This window comes from Alosa pseudoharengus, unplaced genomic scaffold, assembly GCF_046254945.1.
Source record: "Alosa pseudoharengus isolate Yale_2024_CS ecotype anadromous, Long Island Sound unplaced genomic scaffold, YU_APseudo_1.1 YU_APseudo_1.1_scf_11, whole genome shotgun sequence".
Lineage (NCBI taxonomy): Eukaryota > Metazoa > Chordata > Actinopteri > Clupeiformes > Clupeidae > Alosa > Alosa pseudoharengus.
In genome coordinates, this window is record NW_027468576.1 from 17,853,974 (window position 1) to 17,879,220 (window position 25,247).

Here is a 25,247-nt window from a genome sequence, read left to right on the forward strand (position 1 = left end):
TCAATCATCAAGTATGTTTATTTTTATAAAACTAGTTAAATTTATGACAAGATCAGTAAATAACAACAATAACAATAATACAATAAGCATGATAAAACAAGAATTTCTGACAAGGAAACAAATTCTCATAATAAACTGTACAATTGAAAAGCCCACAACATGACGTCATTTTGTGATCTCAGTCAGGAGAGACAAAGACTACCCATGCCTCAATCAAACACAATTGCTAGAGGAGAAAAAAAAGACAGAGAAAAATGGGAAAGAAAACATTTGCTCACTCGATTGTCTCACATTCCATTTGCTATTTCCTGTGTCACAGGAAGTGGGAGGGTCCCCCTGGCAACAGGCTCCTGGGTCATCCAGTTTCTGCACAAACACGATTACACTTCTAAGACTGCCAACCACTCACACACACAAAAAAGAAGGTGTGGCCGTTATCAATACCAAAACAAAAAAAAGACTGAACCCACTTGAAATTCATAATCTCTTTCCCACATATCGTGTATTACATTTCTTTTCAAAACAAAGAAACAAAAGTGGTTGAGGAGACAGACTGACTTATAAACAAATGGAAGTGGCATTGGCGCGTCTAGCCAGTATCTGGGAGTTAACAAAAGCTGATGCTGTGGGCACATTTGGGGAAGGTGAAAGGTCACAGACTGGTATTTCCACCATAAGGCACTCAACACAAGGGACGACCTGAACAGTGCGCTGGAAGTCCAGAGGGAATTGAAGCTCTCTTATTGGGGCAACAACCCTGAGGAAACATGAGTTCCAATGTGTTTGATTTGCTTTCTATACCTATAAAAACCCTGACTGTTTCTCATGGCTAATGTCAATTAAACAAGAGACTGTTGTGCGAATGGGTTGAGCAGCAGGTTGACAGGATGACCTCAACATTTTTTAAGTAGCAAAAAAGGCTAAACATGTTGGTATGATCTTAAGGTTTTCAAACTGGAGTTAGGCACTTGTATATTCAGACGATCTAATAACATCATATATGTGGAATAAGGAAAGACAAATAAAAGGCAGCACTTTTCCTGAAGACAATATCCACAAAGTTTTTTTCATAGATAGATAGCTTTGTCACTCCTATCAGCCTGCCTTAATGCTGGCAACAGGCAAAAGGATATTAAAGACAACTGCATAAATCACACTATCACAATTACAGGCTTGGCCACTCCTTGAATTTGATCATTGGCTTGTTGATTCTGGTCTGAGGGGGTCACATTAAGGGTTTTTGGGTGTTATGGTTCTTTCCTTCAAGAGTTGTTGGTGTTGAATTGTACGCTAAATGCTAAACAGGTGGGGCGCTGTAACGCACATCTACGCTAAATTTCTCCACAGGCTTGGGCAGTGGCCTCTTCATGGCGTCCCTCTTGAGGATCATCTCCTCGTTGGCATAGATCGGCACTTCCGCATCGTCAGAATGGTACCCAGACTGGTACCCACTTGTCTGATTGGATGATTCAGACGCCAGTGACTCCTTACTCTTGCAACGGAGGATAGGGCTGGAAATTTACACCAACAACAATTTTCAGTCACACAGGATCTACAGTGTAAATGTCATCATGGTTCATTATGTTTATTCATTGTAATAACATTGTAACTACATTGTATCACAATGCACTTCGTTATTGCTATTACTATAAATGTGTAATTGACACTGTGGTTATGAATAGATGGTAACACTTTATTTTACAGGGTCCTTGTTCCAGTATATTCCGTAGTCCACTGACGCGTCGGGGTCCTGTTCGCCCTGTCAGGACTTATTTTCTGTTAATGACTGGCATTCTATACATTATCCCCTACATATCCCATACTTACTGTATGTTGTCCTTACATAATGTATTTTGTGTACCTACAGATCATTAGTACATGTCTAATAAGAAGTGCTTGTTATAATACTTTGCCAAATTGGCCTCTAGGTTAGGGTTAGGGTTAGGGCACTTCTTATTACACCTGTACAAGATGTGCCCTGACCCTAACTTGTTTGGCCGCCTGTGCCAGTGCGTGGGCACCCTCAAAGGAGCTCCCAATGGTGGGGTGCACATTGCCTCGAATAGAAGGGGGCCTGGGCAAGACATAGAGTCCTGCTATTACTAGATGTGCCCTAACCCTAACTCTAACCTAGATGCCACTTTGGCAAAGTATTGTAACCTTCACTTCTTATTACACATGAACTAGTGATCTGTAGGGACACAAAAATACATTATGTATGGACAACATAAGTATGTGCTATTACATATTGTTACATAGGTTGTTACACTGTACTTCATTATGTAGATACACTGGAACAAGGACCCTGTAAAATAAAGTGTTATGGAAATCTCACCTGAAGAGATGTGTGCGTGAGGTGCCATGCAGAGTGCTGTGGTGGCCCAGTCTTTTCATCTCTTCTGCTGATAGGCCCATTGCTCTCTCAATCTCAACATCCTGGGGGAGGAGTCAAATGCATGCATGCTCAAGTGGACGAGATTGAATTTGTTCATCCAATATTTAAAGATACAGTTTATGATATATTTGTTTAAAGTGAGCGCATTACTGATGGCTAATGCAGTGCTCACCCGAACAAGGCTGTGGCCTAGTGGAATTTCCTCAAATATGGCCTGGCCATCACCCTGAAGAGGATACCTTTTTTGAGGAAACAGCAAGATTAACAACCCAAAATGATATCAATTATATTGATCTAAAATGTCGTGATGAAGACTGTGACAATATTCAATTTGTAAAAATCACATCAGTGCATTTGCAGCGCTTTAAAGTGACCAACGTTCACCAGTGTCCTAAAATGTTTCTGGATGATGAGCAAGCATAATGGTACAGTTAAAGTGTGTAACCCACCCCAGTGTTGGGGCGTTGTCGTAGTGGAGCTGTACGGCAGTGCTGTCTCTGGCCGACCTGCCGAGGGGACCTCTGGGGTGGGAAGAAGCTATGATGCCCTCTTGGTCCCCGGACATGAGTGGGATGTAGTCCTTTCCATCCTGGGCACACACAGACATGCGCACACACACACACACATGCACACACACACACACACATACACACACACATACACACATAATAAGGTATGGTGGTGGTTGGGTGGGTAACATTAATGTTTTTAAATGAAGAAACCCCAGTGGATTTCACACTACAGTAGTCGGTAAATGCCGTGCAGTGCTAAAAGACAGGTTTGTGCTATGCTATATACACACCTGGTGTGCGCTGGCCTGCAGTAGGTTGCCCAGGTGTTCCACCAACCCGTTGAATGTGGGCCTGTCTGTTGGCCGATCCAGCCAGCAGTCCAGCATGGTCTGGTATCTGAGGAGGCAGAGGACTTCATCATCAAGAGGTCTACAGGCATTACGAATACACTGTTTACATTTACAACGCAGGCTACAAGCCCCCTCTCTTTCTGATTTATTTTTTATTATCAACTTTTTTATAAATGACACAGTCCATCACACTAACCCCATACACTTTTGTAAACACTGGGGTTCACTTTGTTGTGATTAAATTCCTTATATATTCTTAGTTACATTATATTACAGTTCATCTGTATATATAGTCTACTAAATCACAGATTGTTTCCTACTGTATGTCTAAATAAAGATATAGATGATGCAGTGCAAACATAGAAATGTCTTTCTCACATCTCTGGTGTGGCGTAGTCAGGTGCTCTCATCCTGGTGCCCTCCTTCAGTCTGCGGCAGAAGGACTCATCAATGGCCACCCCAGGGTAAGGGGACGCCCCTGTGTTAGAGAGAAACAGGGAGGGGGAGATGAGGGTCATCCAGAGGTCAGATCACACTTAAGCAGGTGTGCATTATAAGGATCGGACACAGTCTTTTTTGATCTCATCCCTAACAACAGAAAAACATCCTGTTACATCAACATCCTATTATATCAGACTTTATATCAAATGCCCTCATTACAATGTACTAACTGGAGTGCATAAGTAATAATCATATGTACTTCTGAGGCTAAGTAGGCCTTATGTGGTACTAACATTACCTCATCTACACCCTAATCCTAATCCTGGCACCAGGTAGATCTCATAATGACACTGACTTACATAACAGCTATGTGCTACCAGTGTTTAGTACACATATCTGAGGCACATGATTTGAAGAGGACTCTAGTTTCACATAGCTATAAATTACAGTAATTTCACATGGAGCAGCTATATTGTGTATAAACCGCAGGACAGTGTTTTAGGCAAACTAAAAAAAAAAAAAAAACATGTATTAACCGCACCCGAGTATTAACCAGAGTTCCCAAAAGCCCAACGAATCAGGATCAGATTGTGCTTTAATCATAAAGAATGAAGACAAGAAATCCATACCCAAATATAGCCCGCCCCAATGTATTAACCTCATAGGTGAAAAAACCTTGGTTAATAGCTGAGAAATAGGATATCTTACTTATGTATTCTGGAGTACTTTTGCTCTGAAAGTAGCCTACTATATTTATACTCCTTTTTAACAAACTGTTTGTGTAGCGTTACAGAGAACAGCTGTCTGCTGGAGGTCTATCATAGTACACCACAGTGCACAGGATCATTGAATGGACATTACCTTTACACAGTTGTTTACTGCCCCACCTTTACACACAGTTTATTACGTGTTAAAGTGCATTTAAAGTGCTTTAAAGATTGTGTGTGTTCTCTGATTGAGTTAATGCCCTGTGCCCTGCCCTGTAGTTTCAAATTCTTTCTTCTTAACCCAGTTTACCCAGAGAGAAGATTTCCCACAGCAGGACTCCAAAGGACCACACATCACTCTGCGTCGTGTAGACACGGTCAAAGATGGTTTCTGGGGCCATCCACTTCAGAGGGAGACGAGCCTGAGATGGACAGACAGACAGCCAGAGAGAGACACAGGGGTTAAAGGAAGAAAAATATGAAGTTGATGTTTGTATGTTCTGAATGCTCGAAAAGCTGTAATATATCAATATCTATTTTCTGAGTTTTAAACAGTTCGACGACCCATCCCTGAATTCTGGCACAGTGCTGACCTGAGACAAACAAACAAACAGACAGACACACAACCGTGTCCCAACTCCAACGTCCACCTGGTCTACCTCAGAGACAATCCCCTCGTGTGTAAACAACACGTTAGACAGATGAGGAAACAACTGAGCAGTGTTTACTATAGCTCCTTTCATGTCCGCAAGCACTCACTTTTGCGTATTTTAAAAAAGGGAAGCATTTGTTACAGCCAAGATAAACAAACCCCGGCGTGGCGTCATGTGAGGTAAAGGAAGGCAGAGAGGCAGAAGTAAGGGAGAGAGGAGAGAGAGCTGATATGCGGGGCGTCTTACATCTCCCTTGCGGACGTAGTCGGGGTCTTTGTACACGTCTCTGGCCAGTCCAAAGTCACAGATCTTCACCACATTATTTTCTGAAAGCAGGATGTTCCGAGCTGCCAGATCCCGATGAATGCACTGCGAATTTATTCACAAAGATGTTACAATTAAGACTTCATCTCTTCTTAAATTAATTTACGTAATTTACATAAATTCACAACGGTTATAAACAATCAATTTTCAACTTGTGTATGATTAGAGGTAAAGACCCAGGGCCTGATACTAGTATCATGTACAAGGTGCTAAGTATTATCCTACGCAGCTAACCTTTCGCGAGGAGAGGAACTCCATGCCCTTGGCCACCTGGAAGCTGTAACTAATGAGATCCTCCAGGGCCAGATGGTCCCAGTCAGACTCTGTGGGAACAAATGACCAGTAAGGGTGAGGAACTTCATAGACCAGATGACCAGACCAGAATATAAATATGATAATGTTGAATTCATTTCATGTTTAAATTAATACTATTATATCATTATATAACATAATAATTATGATCCATTTACAAATTCAATCCTAAAATACTGCATTATTAGGACAACACAGTAGCATGCAAAGTGACCCAGATTTTTTTTTTCAAATGAATAAAGGAACGTGAGAAAGTAAATGAGTGACGCAAAGTGAGCAGGTCAGCGAATGTATGAAGAAATGGGAGGTGGTCAGTTAGCTGGTCAGTGTAAGATGGTTAGTGTGTGAAGGAAAGTCTAGATGATCGGTCATTGAGCTAGTCAATGTAAGTTGATTGGTCAGTGTGAAGGAAAGTAGAGATCATTGGTTAGTGTGTAGAGGAGGAAAGTGAGGTAGTGGATATAAGCGCGCTAAGGGAAGTGAGAGAGGGAAAAGTGGAAGTGCTATTCAGTACCTTGCTCCTCCAGGCAGCTCTCTGTCCAGTCCTCACGGAAGCAGGAGGCTGTGCCCGTGCAGATATCCAGCCGGGTGCTTGTGCCCAGGCCCAGGTCCCCCTGGCTGAAGTCGTCCTCCACCTGAGCCCGGTGCCAGGGGCTCGGACCTCGTCTCTGGAGCAAGAGAGAGAGCATGGGGGTCAGTGCCGGCCATGGAGATTTGGAGATAAGCTTACAGCTAGCTCTGCTTCTGATACCCTTGTGTAATATCCAGTGTCAATGTTCAGTAAAAGCCCATTGAAAATCAAATATTTTAGTGTACTCCGTTCAAAATGATACAACACTTTACTTAGATAGTCGGCTCACAGACACTTAAAAGATCATAGGCCCTAATTTACAGTAAATGCTGAGCAAAGTCCAAAGTCAGTCTAAGTTCTCGTACACCAACGAATGCCATGTGGTGTGGGACAGCTATTAGCTGACCCACCACTGTTTGTGCTTAGGGTCTTTCTCATGGTATTACATTTGCAAATAGATTTTGTATAATTACCAAGCAAGCTTTAGTTAGACTTTAGAGTTTGCACCCAGCATTTCAATTAGGGCTCCATCTGCTAAAGATTCAAGTCCATTAAGAAAAAATGCTGTTGAATAATTACTTAACATCAACTTAACCAAATCCAATCCCTAACTTTAACCTTAACCATAAATTGTGGTTACCAGAGTGTCAACAGTTGTCTGTTGATAATCTGAGCATCTGTGGATAGTCTGTGTGCGGACTATCTAAGTAAAGTGGGACCAATGAAGCTGGTAAATTGCCCTCTATATAAAAGGCTCCAACTGTTTAAGGTACAGATGATATTGATGAGTCAACAAAAAACACTCCTCGGTCACCAATTCCAAAGTTACGTACCATACTCTCCACATGAAATCTGCTTCAAATGTCCTCTCTGCTTTATTTGTGTTTTGCTTAGTTTGTTTTTTATTTCATTAAAAGTAAAAAAATTGGTGATTAAATCCACCACTTGAAGTTAAAGACACCATCTTCAACACCATTTTGTGTTTGGCTCTCATTCAGCTCCTTATGTAAGGACCCCCATCCCTCTAACCACATCAGTCAACATCTGTGGCTGCTTGTGCAATGACCACAAACTGGAGTAACCACATCTCAGACCTCTTTGGGGGGCATAAAATGGGCTAGTGGAGGAGGCAAAGGAGGGGTGTTTACAACTGCTCTGGTGAGAAACATTTGGGGGGAATTTACCTTGAAAGGACTGTACTCCTCACGCTTGCTCTTCAAGTAGCTGGAGAGGTTTCCGTGCTTGCAGTACTCCACTATCACCATTAAAGGACCTGAGAGACAGACAGACAGAGAGAGAGAGAGAGAGAGAGAGAGAGAGAGAGAGAGAGAGAGAGAGAAAGAGAGAGAGAGAGATTGAAATCAGGAGACAGAGGGAGAGATATAGAGAGAGTAAGAGAGTGTGAAAAAAACAACATGGAAGGGTAGACAGAGATAGATAGAGAGATAGAATGAAAGAGAGAGGAGGGCAATAGAAGGGTATGGAGAGATGAGCAGCATGAGTGTTTGCAGCCTCTCTTTATCTTTGTGGTAGTAGATCTACAATTAACATTCATTTTGAAAGCTGCACTGAAAGCATGCTCTTGCATTAAAAATCAACAACTTTATAATGTTTTGGGAACCAAATGTGGGAAACAAGTACTTTACACAACATACAGACAGGCATGATGGTAATGGGGATGGGGAAGGCAGTGGAGGGGGCTCGTGGGGCACAGTGGCATTCAAAACCACAGACTCTTAATGAGCTGTTGTACAATACATCAAACACACATACACTTGATGGTAGAAGCGAGTGTGTGTGTGTGTGTGTGTGTGTGTGTGTGTGTGTGCTTCTGTGTGTGTATGTGCTTCTGTGTGTATGATAACTCACCTCCTGGTTTTGTGCATGCTCCAAGCAGGTTGACTACATTGAGATGATGACCAATATGAATGAGAATCTTCAGTTCAGACATGAGGGCCTGGTACTCACTGGTAGTGGCGCCCTCTGTTGGTGGGAATGGTAACAGAAAACAATCATCTTTATGATAGAAAGGCACCCACACTTCAGGCTCCCAAGAGGAGATATTGGTGATATAATGTCACTCTAAACAGCATCATATATTTCAGTGTGTGTAAGTGACAGAGTTTAGGCAAAAGTCTCAGTCTGTTGGCCTCTGCATGTATGGTCTTGGGGGATGTGTTTCTGCAACTTGGCATAAAATAACTGTTTCTGATGTACTGTAATGTAACGTGAATTAGCAGATGCTCTTATCCTCTCTTAGGTGACACTTGATTGGGGATTGGATTGGGGATCACTGCTCCACCAACGCCCGCAATCATGACATCTCAGACATGTTACTGACAATGGGTGGGGGGGGGCAATGTGCAAGAACCAAAGTTATAATACCTTTACAAAACATTTAAGAAAATACCTTTTAACATTTTAACTGCCACAGTTGTGCAGGTTGTGGCTTTCTCGATGCCAAACGCTGAAGCCTCCACCACCTGACCGAAGGCCCCTCGACCCAGCGGCTCTCCTGCAACACACAGGGGGAACATGATGTGCAGTGTCCTCAGGAAACTCAAGCTAAGGAAGCAATGAAAAGCGCGATACAATCTTGGCCTGGAAATTAGTTCATTCTGACGCACCTAGCTTGAGTCGGTCTCGAGGGAACTCCCACTTGCTGGCATCGTAAGTGAGCCTCTCGCAGTGCTCGTCCATTGGCATGTCATTGTCGTCCAGGATCATGGACAGGTAGCCGGTTTTCAGCTCCTCACTTGGCTGACATCCAGACAGAGAGAGAGACAGAGAGAGACAGACAGAGAGATAGAGGCAGAGAGAGAGACAGAGAGAGACAGACAGAGATAGATAGAGGCAGAGAGAGAGACAGAGAGAGATAGAGAGAGAATTGCAAATGGAGAGAAAGAGAGAGAAAGACAGAGAGCGAGAACAACAAAATGGAGAGAAACTGAGAGTGAGACAACGAGGGTGACACAAAGGGGATTGGGGGCATTGGCCTGGTTTGCACACACAGGTCACCCTGGGGTTACAGTAACAGCAAGCCCTAAACCCACCCCTATCTCCCAGCAAGATCCATTCCCTGGTCCTGCATTGTGAAAAGTTAATGGGCCCGATCGCCACAACCAACCCACCAACCCACCCACACCACAGCACACTCCCAGGCCCCAGCTGCACTGGCGGACAGGACCGCGCCAGACCGTGAGACCCAGTGGGGAGTGCTGGCCAGAGCTGGCTGGCCTACGTGACTTTACTGGAGGACCAGCAGGGCCTCTTTCCTGGAACACACAAAAGAGGATCTGCTGGCCAAGCCTTTGCCAGCCAGCTCCAATCTGTCAAAGTGCCGCCAGCACTAAAGTGCTGCAATCGCGTGTACGAGTGTGTGTGTGTGTGTGTGTGTGTGTGTGGTTGTTTGTGTGGGTGTGTGTATGTTTGTGCATGTGTGCTAATAAATGAATTTGAGCGTTGAACGTATGCATGTGTGCATGCTCAGAAGGGTGTCCGTGTGAGCTCATGTTGGTCTTGGGTGGCAAATTACCCGCTTCCGGCTGCGGATGACGAAGACGATGAGGATCCAGAAGAAAATGGCGATGACCACTGCTCCCATGGGCACGATCAGCTCCACGTTCATTTTCTCCTCTGCACCTGCATGGGTCATGATCAATAACATATTGTGTTGACATTCAGCAAATGGGACATTCCTTCTGTGATGTTCACAGAACATGCATTATAGAAACTATTTTAAGATGAAAAGCTCAATATCAGTGTCAGTTTGTGGCACAAAAATCACAGGTTGAAATCTAGTTCAAATTTAAATTTACTGTTTTAAATGCTACAATATTTCCACCTGCCTGGATCTTGTCATACTGTCAACCTAACATTTCTGAGACTAAACATGTGCAAATGGGAATAGGAAAAGCTGCCACCCCCCCCCCCCCCCATTCTCTCTTTCCACACTATCTCTTTAGCACAGCGGAAAGCGTGAGAATGGGGGCTCCTCGTTACAGTCCCTGTCCCCCCTCATTAGCAAGCCTCAGTGGCGTCTGTGTGACGCCCCTGCCGAGGAACAGTGGCAGGCGACAAGTCACGTACACTCTGCTAACAGCTAGCTAGCTTTGTTTGTCTGTCTGTCTCTGTGTTGTTATGATCTCTCTCTCTCTCTCTCTCTCTCTCTCTCTCTTTATCTTCCTCTATCCACTCTCACATTCTCTCTCTCTCTCTCTCTCTCTCTCTCTGTCTCATTCTCTCTATTCTTTCTTGACTACTTTGTCTTTATCTTGTTCTTCTGATTTTTCACCCTCTGTGTATGTGTAACTCTGGCTAGGTGTAATGGACGTCTCTGGAAAGAATGTGAGAGAATGTGGAGAAGGAGAGGCCAGCAGGGTGGAGGTGGGGGGGGGGGGGTTAAGGAGGAGGAGGTGGGGTCCCTTCTCCCCTTTGTGTTCTGGGACTCTTTGCTCTGCTTTCTTTTTAGCCACATCCAAAGGATGTACACCAGAAGGGTCAACTTCCTGCCTGACGGAACAGAGGCTATTTTTAACATAACAGAGTTTCATTAAGACAAATAAGCTGGATCTAAACAAACACGTGGGATAGTCAGCGTAGAAAGAATTCAGTGTGGAATCTAATACTACTTTATAACATTACATTGAACATCCTCACCCCATCCTCATCCCAGTCAGGGTTATGATGGCTTACGGTAGGTAAGTGTTGGTATCATGTAAAGCTGTAAATACTTTACAGGTCTCTTTCAGTTGAAACACAATAATGCCAGCTGTAGTAGTACTCACTGAACACTTTTTCAATCAACCCATTTGAAGAATGGGTAATGGCGTGCTCACATCACTGGTATGAGTACAGTATAAATGAGCTGCATTAGCAGTCGGAAGATTATGGCTGTTTATTCCCCTGTTTGTGATGTCATTTCCTGTTGTTGTGAGGGCTCACCTTCTACGGTGAGGGTGGCCTGGTCTGTGTCACAGCCTTGGCTGTTGCAGGCAGTGCAGACGTACAGACCACTGTCGTCTTTCTTGACCCGCAGGATGGTCAACGTGCTGTTCGATCGCTTCAGAAACACACCTGAGAAAACAAATTACTGTGAACTCAGTGACCAAAACATCACAAAACTTTGGAAATCTGATGCAAGCAAGGGTAGATGGTAGACCACATTATTCAGTATCATTATCATGTTGTGATACTGTTCTCATTCTATCACACAAAGTAAAACTAAAGATAAAAGATGAGTTGTCGTTACTACAAGTAATTGTGCAGTAGTGCAAATGAATGCAGCTCAGATAATGATAAAAAAAATGGTATTATCAAAACATTACACCACACGAAGAAAGAAAAAGCTGCTCACCAGCTCCCTCTCCCACAGTCTGGTTGTCCTTTGTCCAGATGATGGTGGGTGTTGGAGTTCCGGTGACGTCACAGGTCATCATGGCCGAGTCACTCACATTCACTGTTTGGTCAGCGAGGACGCTGGTGATTTTGGCTGGCTCCAGAGCTAGATACACAAACAGAGGGGGGGTCACCAACACAATCCCATCTTGGAGCACGGCTGATTTGGTAAGTTCAAACAAATGTCACAGTTGTTGTGACTGGCACAGAGAATAACGTTACTGCAGAAGGAGGTACAACATGCTCCACCGAGTTCTTATCTAGATGAGTTTGCTATGGCAATTTTCAACTCAATTCAATTCCGTTTCCGTTTTTGATGACCTTACACATTAAAAATGAGCACTGTCTCAAAGCACTTCCCGAAAGTCTACTCCAAAACCCCTGATGATTATATTCCAGCATCATTTTGTTTGTTTGTTTGAGGGTTAAGGCTTGAGGACTACTACTTCATATCTCAGTAAAGGCAGAGCCATTTGCCTGAGGCTGACCCAGGCATAAAAGCTGATAGTGAGTTAAGGACACATTGCAGTAATATCCCTCACCCCTGAGAGATAGGTAGTGCAGCAGGCAGGTCTTCTCAGAGGGAGAGGTGAGGCTCTCCACCTGGCAGGCGTAGAGGCCCTCGTCCTGCTGTGAGGCGTTGTTCAGCAGCAGCTCCAGGGAGATGTTGCTGCCCTGGACCCTGAGCGGTGCGGCCTGGGGCAGCAGCTGGAGGGGCTGGGGCAGCGTGCGGCAGGGCTGGGCGGCAGGGAAGGCCTGCGCCTCCCCCGGGCTGCTAGACACGTTCAGCACGCGGTACCAGGTCAGGTTGCCGTAGAGCAGATGGTCAGCTTTGCAATGCAGGGCCACGTTGTCCTGCTCGATGGGCTTGGACGAGGAGTTCAGACTGAGCTCCAGGCCCCCTGTCAGCATGGGAACACGACAGAGGCACATACACGCACACACGCACACACACACACACACACACACACACACACACACACACACACACGCGCACACGCACACACACACACACACACACACACACACACACACACACACGTGATGACCTTATGACCTTAAGTGCTAAACAGGAATAATTATTTAAAGACCATTATTTCAGGATTTTGTTTGCAAAATATGAATGCTCCTCAGCTCTGATCTGACCGGTCTGACCGGTCATGTGCTGTATCAGCTGTAGCATGAGAATGTGTCCCAGACTTACGTGTGACCTGGAAGACGATGATGTAGTCGTCCACACCAGCTTTGTTGGTGGCAATACACCTGTAGAGAGCATGGTCCTCAGCCCTCTGAATCTTCAGTGTGCTCACCGTCTACACACACACACACACACACACACATACATACACACACACAAATGCACAGGAAAAGTTTTCTATGTTACTACTAGAGAATCAGGTGTAGCCAACTGTACAGACACAAAAAATGGATTCCTCCACACAGAAACCAATAGTACTATGAGAGTCTCAAAGGGTATGCTAAAGATTTTGATCAAAGGCTAGAGGTGTCTGTCTCTGTCTTTCTGTCTGTCTGTCTGTCTGTCTGTCTGTCTGTCTGTCTGTCTGTCTGTCTGTCTATCTTTGGTTAAAAATGTGTCAGCCAAATGTAATGTAATATTTATCTATCTATCTAGCTCTAAGTATGGTGAGTTTGATTGATATGCTCAAAGGCATGTGAGTGCGTTGTGTGAGGGATCAGAGGGCGTAACGGTACCTTGAGCATGGCATCGGTGATGGTACTGGGGCTGCTGACGCGATTGAGGGCCGTGCCGTTACCAACGTCCCTCCACTGGGTACACTCACTCAGTCGGTTCACAGGCCTCACCCCTCGCCTGCAGCACAAACACACACACACACACACACACACACACACACACACACACACACACACACACACACACAGCAGAGCAATTTATACACGTATGCACAGATTCAGAAATGTATGGCTTTGGTCTGTTTTGTGTGGGCTTGGGTGAAGGCATTAGTACAAGCTTTGCCAAGACACACATGGGCATATATGTGTGGCATGCACAGAATACACAATCTGAAATTCCTTCTCAGATGAAAATAAACTGATTCAGGGCTATTTCGAGGAATGTAAATACTATTGGACCTGGGAACACAATGACCACATGCGCAAATCAGCTCACCAATTTGTCAGCACATGCTTTAAAACACAAGCACACGGAATTAGGCCGTGTATAATTTATAAATACACAGAAACACAGTTTTTAGAACAGGCTTTTCTATCCCCCTTTTCATTCAGGGCGATGCTATTTCAGTGGTGATTACACAACTTATTTACAGACTGCCAGACGAGCCCAGGAACATCAACAAACTCACGCACACAAGGATCAGCCATGACGGCACAAAGCCAGATATAAACAGAGTAAGCTAAAGGAGAACGTAAGAGATGCTGAGATAAGGTGCAAGGAGGGGAGAGAGAGAGTGAGAGAGAAGGAGAGCATTGACAGAAGTGTGAAAGGCCGTATTGAAGGAAAAGGTCATTTGTAAAAGTCCACTTTTGGAACAACAGGAAGCTGTGATGAGGGGGACAGGAAGTAGGCCGTGGTGCGGTCTTAAGATAAGGTCCCGTCTCATGAGTCATCGGCAAATCTCAACTCGTGCCCAAGTAGCCCATCGCCAGAAATCGTATCTCAACTCATGTTTAATGCAACGTCACTATTTCATTGCCGTGATTCTACTCATATACAACCCTAAGTTACGAAATGTCTGAAATGTTAACTGGTCATCTTCTCAACCTCTTCCTTTGAGAGGTGTTTTCGTCAACTGAGAGAACTGCCTGTCTTCTTGGTTGTTTGAGTGCTAGTCATGAATACATTATACGGATCAACTACTGTATACTGAGCTTTTTTGGTAAAACCTGCGTGCCAAAACAGTAAGCATAAAACAACTGCAACACAAACACACACACACACACACTCAATCATTCAGCACCCTGTTTTGCAGTGTTTTGAATTCTTGGCCAGAGCTCATTGTGTTTGACCTCAATCACATCCTCCTGTCTCTCACTGGTCAAAGGTCACTTGCATTGTCCCTATCAGTGGTCCTTCTCCTCACGCATACATGTTTTCAACCCCAGCCACCTGTGCCTCTGAGCATCCACAAAAACAAAACCAATCCCCATATGATATTAGCCATCCACTGCAGTCAACACATTGACACAAACATAGCGTGCATGAAAACACAAACAGCAGCATGACTAATATGCAGTAAACACAAATAATGGACATGAGAATATAAACAAACACAGATATGATCACAAATAACCACATGCAAGCGCAGAGAGAACATTGCATATAAGTAAGATGTCTTAGCTTTGAGGAATGGCTTGTGCAAAGCCATGTGACTTCACTTACTGGAAGAGGATTGGACAGTCTTCCTTAGGCATCCACTGCCACTGGACTTCGACTGGAGCTAGCCCCCCACGGGACGTGCACCTAAGGTAGGGGCTACTGCCGTACATGTGAGCATTTAAATGCTCGCCAACCTGTTTCTCAAAGATCTGAGGTGGAACTGCACACACACACACACACACACACACACACACACACACACACAAACTATTAGACATACAAATTGTACTTTTTCCGTAGAAAATAGAGAGGAGACAATAGAGAGAAGAAAAGAGAAGAGAAGAGAAGACAAGAAGGATATGAGAGGAGAGAGAAGTGATGTGAGAAGAGAGAAGAAGAGAAAAGAGAAGAAAAGAAAAGATGTTAAAGGAGAACTCTGGCGATTTTTCACACAGATCTCTGTCATCTTTAAAATCATGCCCCCGTGAGTGTAGCACTGTAGCTGACTGGCTGTTCTAGCTGTTGGCTGCAGCAACTCGAACTAGGTAACACCGATTCTTTTTTTCTTTTTCTTTTTCATACCGTCAATACTCTGTACTCAGAGATCTATGTGAAAAAGTTTTGCTTTAAGAGGAGAAGAGAATCAGAATATGAGAAGAGAGAAGTGATTTGAGAGGAGAGAAGAAAAGAAGGGATGTCTAGATGAGAAAGAGAGCAGTGTTGTGTACCATTGACCAGCAGTCTGAAGGTATGCTTGCGCTCCTCTTTGGTCATGCGGTTGGTCAGGACCGCTGTGTAATTCCCAGCGTCCTCCTCCACCACGTCCAGGATGGTGAGGCCGTCTCGCCCGGGCCTGATCCTGTAGTTGTCCTCTTTTCTGATTAGCTGGTCATTTTTAAACCTACACAGAAAACACAAGGCTTTTACATGCGAAAATACTCAGCTTATAGAAAATGCATACACACACAATACACAAACACACACACACACACACACACACACACATTCACACACACACGCACACACACACACACACACACACACACCATTTAACTGAGGGTTCTGCTGGGTAGGCAGTGTACTTCAGAGGGATCTTGGCTGAGCCATCTTCAGGGATCTTGGCTGAGGGATCTTTGGCATAGACCTCCAGAGTGTCAATCAACGGCTCTCTCAGCTCTATAAAGGGTTTTTCTGAAAGGGAAATGCACATTGATATAACACCATTAGTAATGTTTTGTGTGAATGTTACATATGATAACATGCATATGATACATATATATTGAATGTCAAATAACAGAGTGACATGAATGCATTCTACTAGTTGAGTTACCATAGACTGTTACAGTAACACTCGAAGTCTTGGTCATTCCTCCACTAGAAGCTGTGCAGACATATTTTCCAGCATCGTCCATGGTTATGTTTTCTATGGTGAACGTGTTGGACAGCTCCAGAGAGTTCCACAGTTTCTTCTTATGAGACTGGAGCTTGGCACGGGACAGTGAGCTGTTCATGGAGTGCACCTGACAAAGGGTGACAGAAAAGGTTTACAACTCTTTGTGTGTGTGTGTGTGTGTGTGTGTGTGTGTGTGTGCGTGTGCGTGAGCGTGTGTGTGTGTGTGTGATGTCTGCGTGTGTGCGTGTGTGCGTGAGAGAGTATAGGCAAGAAAAAGAATTATACATCAAGTTCTCATCATTGAGTCATCAAGTATTTCAATAAAATAACCTCATGCTTCAAATTATTACAATTTCCCACTTAAATAAATCTGTGAATACCTATACTTGTAATGTAACATAACATTGCAAACACTGCTTATCTCATGTAAACTCAACTCCTGGGTAGTAGCCATGTGGAGAAAATGGGAGTGTGGGTGCGTAGGGTGTCACTGGGTGGGTCAAAGCCACACTGGCATGGCATGGCTTGGCCCCCCACAGGCTGCCTGGAACTGACCTGTCCCTGTGGAAACTTCCATGTGTAGCCCAGCACCACGTTGAGCTCAGTGTGAGCTGTGCAGTTAAGCACCAGCCTCTCCCCTACAGACAGTCTCTCCTGCACAGGGGTCACTGCGAGGCTGTGGATCTTGTATCCTGCGGAAAAGGGAGGGAACAGTTAGCCAGCCAGGCAAGCAAGCCGGGAAAGGGGGGAGAAGGGCGGGTGGGTGGAGGAGTTAAGGGGGATGGGGGTGGAGGTATTGTTCTCCTGAAATCATAGTCATCAGACAAACTACATATGGCACAAAGGCACTCATGTCTGTATGAGCTCAACCAACCACACTAGGCTACCAGACATTCCTCACAAAATGACTCAGATAACATAGAATGCCTTTGACAAAAAATATTCAATGACCAATGTCACATAACACAGATCAGTCTCACACCATGATGACCATTTTTGATAACTTGATTGATGAGTAAACATTCATACTCAATTTAAACATTGTCTCACATACTCACTTCTCCAAATCAACCATCATCTAACCAAATAAAAGTGAACCATCCTCTCACCTACAACCGCAATGAGATAATAGGAGGAGGAGAAGGTCTCGTTATGAATGTGGGTTTGACAGTAGACCAGGCCAGCAAAGCTGATCAAGTGGCTGGGCAGCACGAAACCTCTCTTGCTGTCCCAGTACTTTATCTTCCCATCTGGCGTGAGTTCTTTTAAAGGGTACTTCTGGAAGAAAACAACACAAAGTCTTTGTAATAACATTTACCACATAACCATATTCACTTAACCTTTTAAATTCCCACTCTGGATGTACATGTCCAAAGCATTATTGAGCCTGACGCACTCCTAAGTATTACTCTTCCATTAATAGTTAATGAATTATTGCTTATTTAGGTAATCAAACATTTAAAAAGTGATGATGACATCAAGAATTCCGTGCGCATGTAAACTCAGCTGATAGAATGTTTAAACCATTATCAGAAATTATCTTCTGCAACAAAGGTTCTTGGCAAGAGAAAATGTTCGACCACGCTGCTTTTTTATTTTTCTCCGTCATCACAAACAGGCCTCCATGCAATAAACAACTGCTGGTGGGTGATGAAAGGCTTTCACAGTTCAAAGAGGCTGAGGGCATTTTACTCAGAGAATGTTTATTTTATTTATGAATCTTTCATCCTACTCTTGAGAGGGAAAAATGGATTCTAAACCTGAGACATTCTGTTTGAGTGAGGTGGGGAGTTGGATGTGAGGGAGTAAGGTGGTGGCATTGGGGCTCGGCAATAGGGAGCTGAAACAGAACTTTTTTCCAGTTGAAACAGTGTACATTATTGCATGGTACAAAAGAACCTCACAATGACCACAGTAATAATTCACAATATCTACTTGTTGTTGAATGGGGGGGGGGGGGGGAAGCTCATAGTTATGATACTGATGTCTTAAATGTTTGGTGCCTTCCACTCTTCCTTATCCAAAACATCTGTCTATCAAAAGGATGAAACCACTGGGAATTCATATTTGATCCTTTAATTGCACACCACTGTGGCTAACCCAAAATAGGATATTTTGCTATGATTCACAAAGATGGCAAAAAATGGCAAAATCAGAGCAAATTCCTGCATATTGAAGTGGTTTGTGACAGCGATGCTAAGATTAAATAATTTAGACTGAAACATTATATTCTCAAGGCTTGAGCCATCATCAACTGACCAGATGAACATAATTTAAATATAATAATTTCACAACGTGCTTTTACACAGAACCTATGAATAACTGTCTAACAATATGATAATTTGGAATCTCACTGAATTACTGGCATCAGGTGACAGTGGAACAGACCTTGTCAGCATTTAGAACCGGAGCTGCACCACCATCAAAACCACACAGGGGTCACACATCTGCAGTGGGGTTCCAGTAACTCACCATGAAGAGAGTGACGTTGATGTCTTCCACAGAACCGAGACAGGGGATGACCACCTGTTCCCCCTCCCTGATAAACACCACATCGTAAGGACGGGGGGAGCGCACAAATGGGGACCTGTAGTCTAGAAACAGAAGCAGGAGCGGGTTCACAAGTCAGAAGAACCATGTAAACAGGAACATCTGGTGTCAGTTCCCAATACTCTCCACCACACTCAGTGTTAATCAGGAAGGCATGCTGGGACCTCAGCGCTTCATACTAAATCAATGGTCTGCCTAAGGCCTACATGAGTCACCTTTGGACTTGAAGACTACAGCAGTAACATTCAGGAATAGCATGACAGCGTATGAGCATGAGTAAGAACTCCAAACAGAGACATCTTGGGAAATTCCACGCAAAACTGTCACGTCCATAACGCCAACTAAATACCATGGCATTGTTCTGGCATTATGGATGTGACAGTTTTGCGTGGAATTGCCCTCTTGTGTTCCAGTTAAAAACATCTATCTCTATCACTATCTCTCTAAATACCTATACATCTATTAGAAGCAGGCAAGAGTATCCAGATTATTTCAAATGTTTCCTAATTGTCAAACAGTGTGGTGCTAATACAAGTAAAAAAGATGTTATGTTGTGCAAATAAAGGACATCATTTATATACACAGGTATTGAATTAAAAATTATTATAAGATGGCATCAAAAGCATTAAAAAGATGAAGCATTTGTCAAAATAATTGTGACCCCAGTACAAACAATCACTGAACATTATACAAATCCATACGTATCATATTGCATCATCATTATTATGACCCTCACATTATTTTCAGATAGACTGTATGTGTGCCCAGGTAGGACACAAACTTCGGACCCTGATGTTGAGGAGTGAAAGACTGAAATGATAATCCACTATACGTGTGCCTTGGTGTTTGACCCAAGGCCTTCCCTTTGCCCATTCGGCTAATGAGACATGCAGTTGAGACACTGCACTAAGTTAGATCACTGAATGATCAGGTTAGCCGCCTTTGAAGTAGTCGACTTAATGCTCAAATAATGAGGAGCTTACTGCCCAGAGCGAAGTACAGCTACACACCCCTCTCCTCCTCAAACTCAGTTTATATGTCCACTCTGTGTTTTGGGGGAAATCCTCTTTTATCAGGGGACAGCAGTATCATAATACAACTCAAGAAAGTGTCAGTTTTTTCTACCTGTTGTGTCTCAATGGTGCGAAATAAAACATCAAACAGACATCTTTCTCCTTCAGCTTTTCCTCTGACATACTGACCCGTCAGAGAGAATGTTTGGAGTTGCTGGGTAATTTGAATTGGGGGCAGGGATGCTCACCTTGGACAAACACATATACGGAGGCAGATGTCTTTCCATCCTCCTTCGGCTGGTTCTTGAAGGAGCATCGGTAAAGCCCCGTCTCATTGGCTGTCGCCGCGGTGAGGACCAGAGTGCTGCAGAAGAGACCAGCTCCACTGCAGTCCTTGAAGGACAAGCGGCCATCTACGTGACTCTGGTTGAAAGGTATGACCCACTCAAGGAGCTGCTTACTTCTACATGTGACCATAAAGCAGGTGAGAGAGAGAGAGAGAGAGAGAGACAGACAGAGAGAGAGAGAAGTTCATTTGAGAAAAGTCTTCTACACATTTACTCTATTCATACTGAAAAGATCTTCTCTTTCAATAGTAACAACAGAGAGTGGATAGTGAATACTTTGGCAATACAGTTCTTGACCAATACAACTAAACAAATTAAACTGAAACATGTAGCATGTAACATGCAGCCTGAAACTGTAATATACGACAGAAGGGGACCTGGACTTTGTCACATTAGCATAATGACACACAGAGTGTACTGTGTAGGTGACGACTGAGGTTATGGGTAAGAGAATGCAATAAGATAATGGTCATCCTACCTGCAGGTAATCTCCAGGGTGTCAGAAGCATTGATTTTGTGGACACTCTCCTGTAGGCTGAGTACAGGTGGCTCAGATGTAAATCTGAGCTCTAACGCTGAAAGTACAGAAAGCACATTCCTTTTTATATAGTATGGCAAATACTATGCTTTCCTACGACTGCTTTCGAAGGTTCATTAAAGGCTTTGATTCTCCTTGCTGTCCTTTCCTTTGCAATATAATGAATCCGATATAAAACAAATTATATTCTGAAGAACAGTATAAGAAAGTGGCAGCTTGAAACAGTGAAATATCTTCCCTTTTTTGACATGTGTTGTCAGACTAGACAGGTACATGGGATTGTACCTGTCTGTATCTTCAGTGACCATGGGAGAATGGACTACACAAATCAGCATGCTCTGGTTATATAAACCACCTTGTCCATGTTTAACAAGAGATGAGGAAATAAGTCCAACTGTGAGTAACATACAGTATAACCAAGTTATAGCATGTCACACAGGGGCAAACATCCCAAATGCTTCTATGCAGAGAGCCTTTCAGTGGATCTCGGGGCTATTTTTCCACTGCCGCAGCAGCAGCCGTCCACCGCTGCTGTGTCAAAACAGGAAGCGAGGGGCAGATGGGCCAGGGCTGGGCTCCGCGGCCCTGTTCTCCACCACGCTCAAAGCCCTGAGGTGGGGTTCCTGTTCAAGAGGAACCAGGGCAGGGGACATGGGCCTCCAACATCACCACACCATAAACACATGTAGGCGCCAACATTTTAGTTTTATGAGTTGGGGAATTCATTTAGACACGGAGAGATTATTTTTAAAGTGATGTGTAGTTCATTCTGCTGACCAAAAGAATTAATTGAAGTAGGCCTATCCGCAGGGAATATTTAATACTACAAAGATTGATTCAGTCTCTGAGTAAATCATATGTCAGGGCATTACAGCATAAAAAAGAAAACAGACACAAAATCTGTTTTTAAAATACTGGCCCTTACATTCATTTAACATAGCATAGATGCCTTTTTCTCTGAAAGTTTCTAAAAATATGAATTTCTTCTGTTAGGGAATGTCATGTTTCAGCACTTCTTAGAATAGCCTATACCGAACAAATCAATTTTCAAGAAGGGTAGAAACAAAGATAGGCGACTGAATTTCACATCATTAATCTTAATAATGGCTTGTGTTAGGCTATTACTCGTATTTAATGTTTGAAAAAGTAAACTTACCAGTCACCCGACTGATTCCAAGGACAGTGTATACCAAATAAACAACAGAAAATGCCTTCGCCATCGTCTGACAGAAACGATGGTCAGTCCCCGCATGAACATGTATTTGGAAACTTCTTCAGGAAAGGTAGTATTCACGCTCGCATCACCATACTATGTGAAACCGCTAATGATATTTGTGGCTGTAGTTTTTTTTTTATTTCCAGGCAGGCAAAATACTCCAAGGCGATGTTTTTTAAAAAGTACTGATTTATAGATCAGGTGCTATGATGAAAACTTCAGCCGCGGTTTCAAAGGAAGTCAGATGGGGAGCTGTTGAAGTGGTAGACTGGCGCGCGGTTCAGGGAAAAACGGCTCGAGCGACAGGGAGAACGTGCGCTTGTGACGCAGTGTAGCGAAGGGGATGGAGGAAGGGGATGCTAGGAGGAGCGCGTTCTTCCTTCAGTATTTTTCAGTGTTCCCATCACGTTTTATCTGCAACGCACAGTTTTTTTTGTTTTGTTTGTTGTTTTTAAACTAAATATCTGTGCCCAAAGCTAATCTCTCTGCCATATTAAAATGTATTTTAATAAAACTATCTGGACATTGGAGTAACATATTTTCGAATAGGCTTATCAAAACCCCACATCTTGTTCTGGTATTTCCCAATGTGTCACTGATTATCTTCACATTTTCATTTAACAAATTTGTTTTAGGTAGTTTATTAACACAGTTTACATTATTGAAGGTGTGAGGACAATGTGAGGAGTGATATGTGTGACAAATGTGTGCTTATCACATTTCAATACGTTTAATTGGATTAATGCTATCGTTAGTAAACACTAACTAGCCTACTTAAAACGGACGTGACTAATGAGAGGAAGTTAGGCATCCTTTGCATTCCTGAGGCAAGAGCTTGATCTACTTTTTCATGAATGACAAACATTGCACAGGAAGCCACCAGAAGTGATTAGCTTGTGAGGGCTAATGTAAACAAAGGGTATCCAAAAGCCTATCCAAAAGACACTGACAATTTACCTCACCTTGTCATGTAATCTTTTCACCTTAAACATGATTGGGAAATGATAGACTAGCACATCATGAAGTATGGGTGGGCTCCTCTGAGGTAGGCCTATTCATTTGGCAACTTCCATGGGATGTTGAGGGTTCATCAAGTGAAAAAAAATGTCTGACTCTTGCCAGCTTTGTTTTCAGATTTGCTGACTTGAATCACTGTGTTCAGAGAAAAACGTGTTATTGTACCTTTCACCAAATCTCGGCTTCAGTTAGGTGGTACAAAAGTAAGCTTGCTAAGTTACATCAACAACCACTGATTTAAGCACAACTGTAGAAATGATGTACTACATAGCTGGCCTCAGTTCACCCAAATCGCTGTTATCTTCGGTGGTGCTGGACAAATATTTTACTGTTCAGTTTTAATAAATCTGCTATACCAGCACAGTAGCTGGCCAAGTCTGTGAATCGGTCTCCTGAAATCCCCTATCCTCCTGGCTGACGCTTTGTCTATGCTGTCTCTCTCCGTCTCTCTCTCTCTCTCTCTGTGTCTCTGTCTCTCCTTCTCTCTCCCTCTCTTTCTCCCCCCCTTTCTCTTTCTCCCCCCCCCCTTTCTCTTTCTCCCTCTCTTCTCTCTGTGTGTCTGAGGGGCTGTCTAGTGGCGGCAAGTCTTTTCTATGTGAGTGCCAGCTGACCCTCTGATGATTTCGCTGTCTGTTGTTCCCAAGCTGTGTGGTCATGTTTCTCAGCTCAGCCATTCCATTCTGCTGGGGCGGACAGGGGAATTAGACTTTCACTCAGCCGTACTCCTCTTGTTTGCGAGCGGAGCTGAAAGCAATGCACACTGGGAACCTGCTCACGGGAGAGGGGTGAAAGATGGAGGGGGAATGGGGAGAGCAAGCTGGGGTCAGGGTGTTGGGTGTGGAGGTGGAGGAGGAACAGCGGAGTGATGAGGGCCTAATGCAGCCATGGGTTGCCAGAAAGGTGCCAAAGTCTATCAGTGAAGTCTGGTGAGAAACTATACAAGATCAAACAGGCCAAACTGCTTTAGCAACCTTTATTGATGACTCATACACAACATGGTCCTTACTCACAAATCAAATTTACAACACTTCAGCTTTACTTACAGCTAATACACCACATGGAACATTGGGCACAATGACAAGGAGCTAGTGAGCAACTTTACCTACATATTGAATGCTTATGTTATAGTTTGAGGTGTTCCAAGAGACTGTTGAGTACAGCGACGTGTTGACATAAAAACGATCATTAAGGTGTTGAAACTGTGGAGATGAATGGTAAAGATAAGGGAAGATCACATTACTGTAGAAATTTATTTGTGTGTAGCACACTGATCAATCAGAAGGAGACAGAGGCCTCCACCCTCATCTATTCACTCTAATGTACGGCCATGAACCCCATAACTTGGCTCACTCCATTTTCTTTTTGCTCTTCTTCTCATGCTTTTCTGTGTTGTTGTGCAAGTTCAGTAAGGACATCTCTTCTAGCTGCCTGTTCTTTCTGATGTGTATGTGTATGTGAGTGTGCGTATGAGTGTGTGTGTGTGTGTGCGTGTGTGTGTATGATAAGGAGATTGGGGTTTCTTTTTTTCTTGGTGTGTACTTTTGTGTGTGTGTGTGTGTGTGTGTGTGTGTGTGTGTGTGTGCGTGTGTGTGTGTGTCTAGGAGATCGGGGTTAAAGTTGAAGTCTCTTACCTCCACATGTTTCCTGTCCTGGTCACCTCTGCAGGGACAACCCCCCCCTCCTCCCCACCCCACCCCGCCCATTCACCACCATCACCACACACACACACACACAAACACACACCTCGCCCACCCCCACCACCTGCACCCTAAACTTCCACTTCCTGCTCTGACCCTGACAGAACTCGTGGAAATGCTTTGAAATGGAGCTTTTCTCCCCCGTTTCTTTCTGTTGTTGTGATAGTCACACTGTGTTGCACTCTTTGTTTGTAAGGTTTTGAGGGAGTTGTTCATTGGGTGAAGGAGCTGCATTCCCACTTGGAGGAGGATGTTCATATCTTTTCTGCTGTAGACTTACTCGGAGATGTGTGGCGAATCTCAGCATGGCCTTAAACCAAAACAAGCTATGAAATCAAAATAAGTATGTCAGAGGCATCCGTTTTAAGTGACTCCATGTAGGACATTCCTCTTTGTTTGAGTTGTGTCAATTCAGCTTCAAACAAAACCAAAAACACAATCCATCATTCTCTGTAGTTCAACTGCTTGAATTACTGTTATTATATTTGGATAAATAAA

General features: G+C 43.7%; 1 protein-coding gene across 2 annotated transcripts; it reads right to left on the reverse strand.

Annotated features, from left to right (window-relative positions):
* kdr (kinase insert domain receptor (a type III receptor tyrosine kinase)) lies at window positions 1-22,338 on the reverse strand. 2 transcript variants are annotated; one of them, XM_076278202.1, is made up of 30 exons: window positions 21,976-22,338; window positions 20,760-20,856; window positions 20,183-20,397; window positions 18,844-18,965; window positions 17,481-17,646; window positions 16,927-17,063; window positions 16,309-16,498; window positions 16,025-16,169; window positions 15,707-15,879; window positions 15,042-15,198; window positions 13,376-13,493; window positions 12,867-12,975; window positions 12,205-12,564; window positions 11,622-11,768; window positions 11,210-11,341; window positions 9,801-9,907; window positions 8,893-9,025; window positions 8,676-8,780; window positions 8,135-8,248; window positions 7,450-7,538; window positions 6,209-6,362; window positions 5,617-5,705; window positions 5,305-5,427; window positions 4,716-4,827; window positions 3,636-3,735; window positions 3,198-3,303; window positions 2,845-2,984; window positions 2,568-2,634; window positions 2,336-2,436; window positions 1-1,511 (listed from the first exon to the last, which is right to left on the reverse strand). In XM_076278202.1, exons 1-30 carry the CDS (start codon window positions 22,037-22,039, stop codon window positions 1,298-1,300), a joined length of 4,086 nt encoding a protein of 1,361 aa, XP_076134317.1. In that variant the 5' UTR covers window positions 22,040-22,338; the 3' UTR covers window positions 1-1,297. The 2 variants fall into 2 exon arrangements, with proteins under 2 accessions (XP_076134317.1, XP_076134316.1); XM_076278201.1 differs by having other exon boundaries at window positions 17,481-17,649.
* Window positions 22,339-25,247: the final 2,909 nt, after the last annotated feature.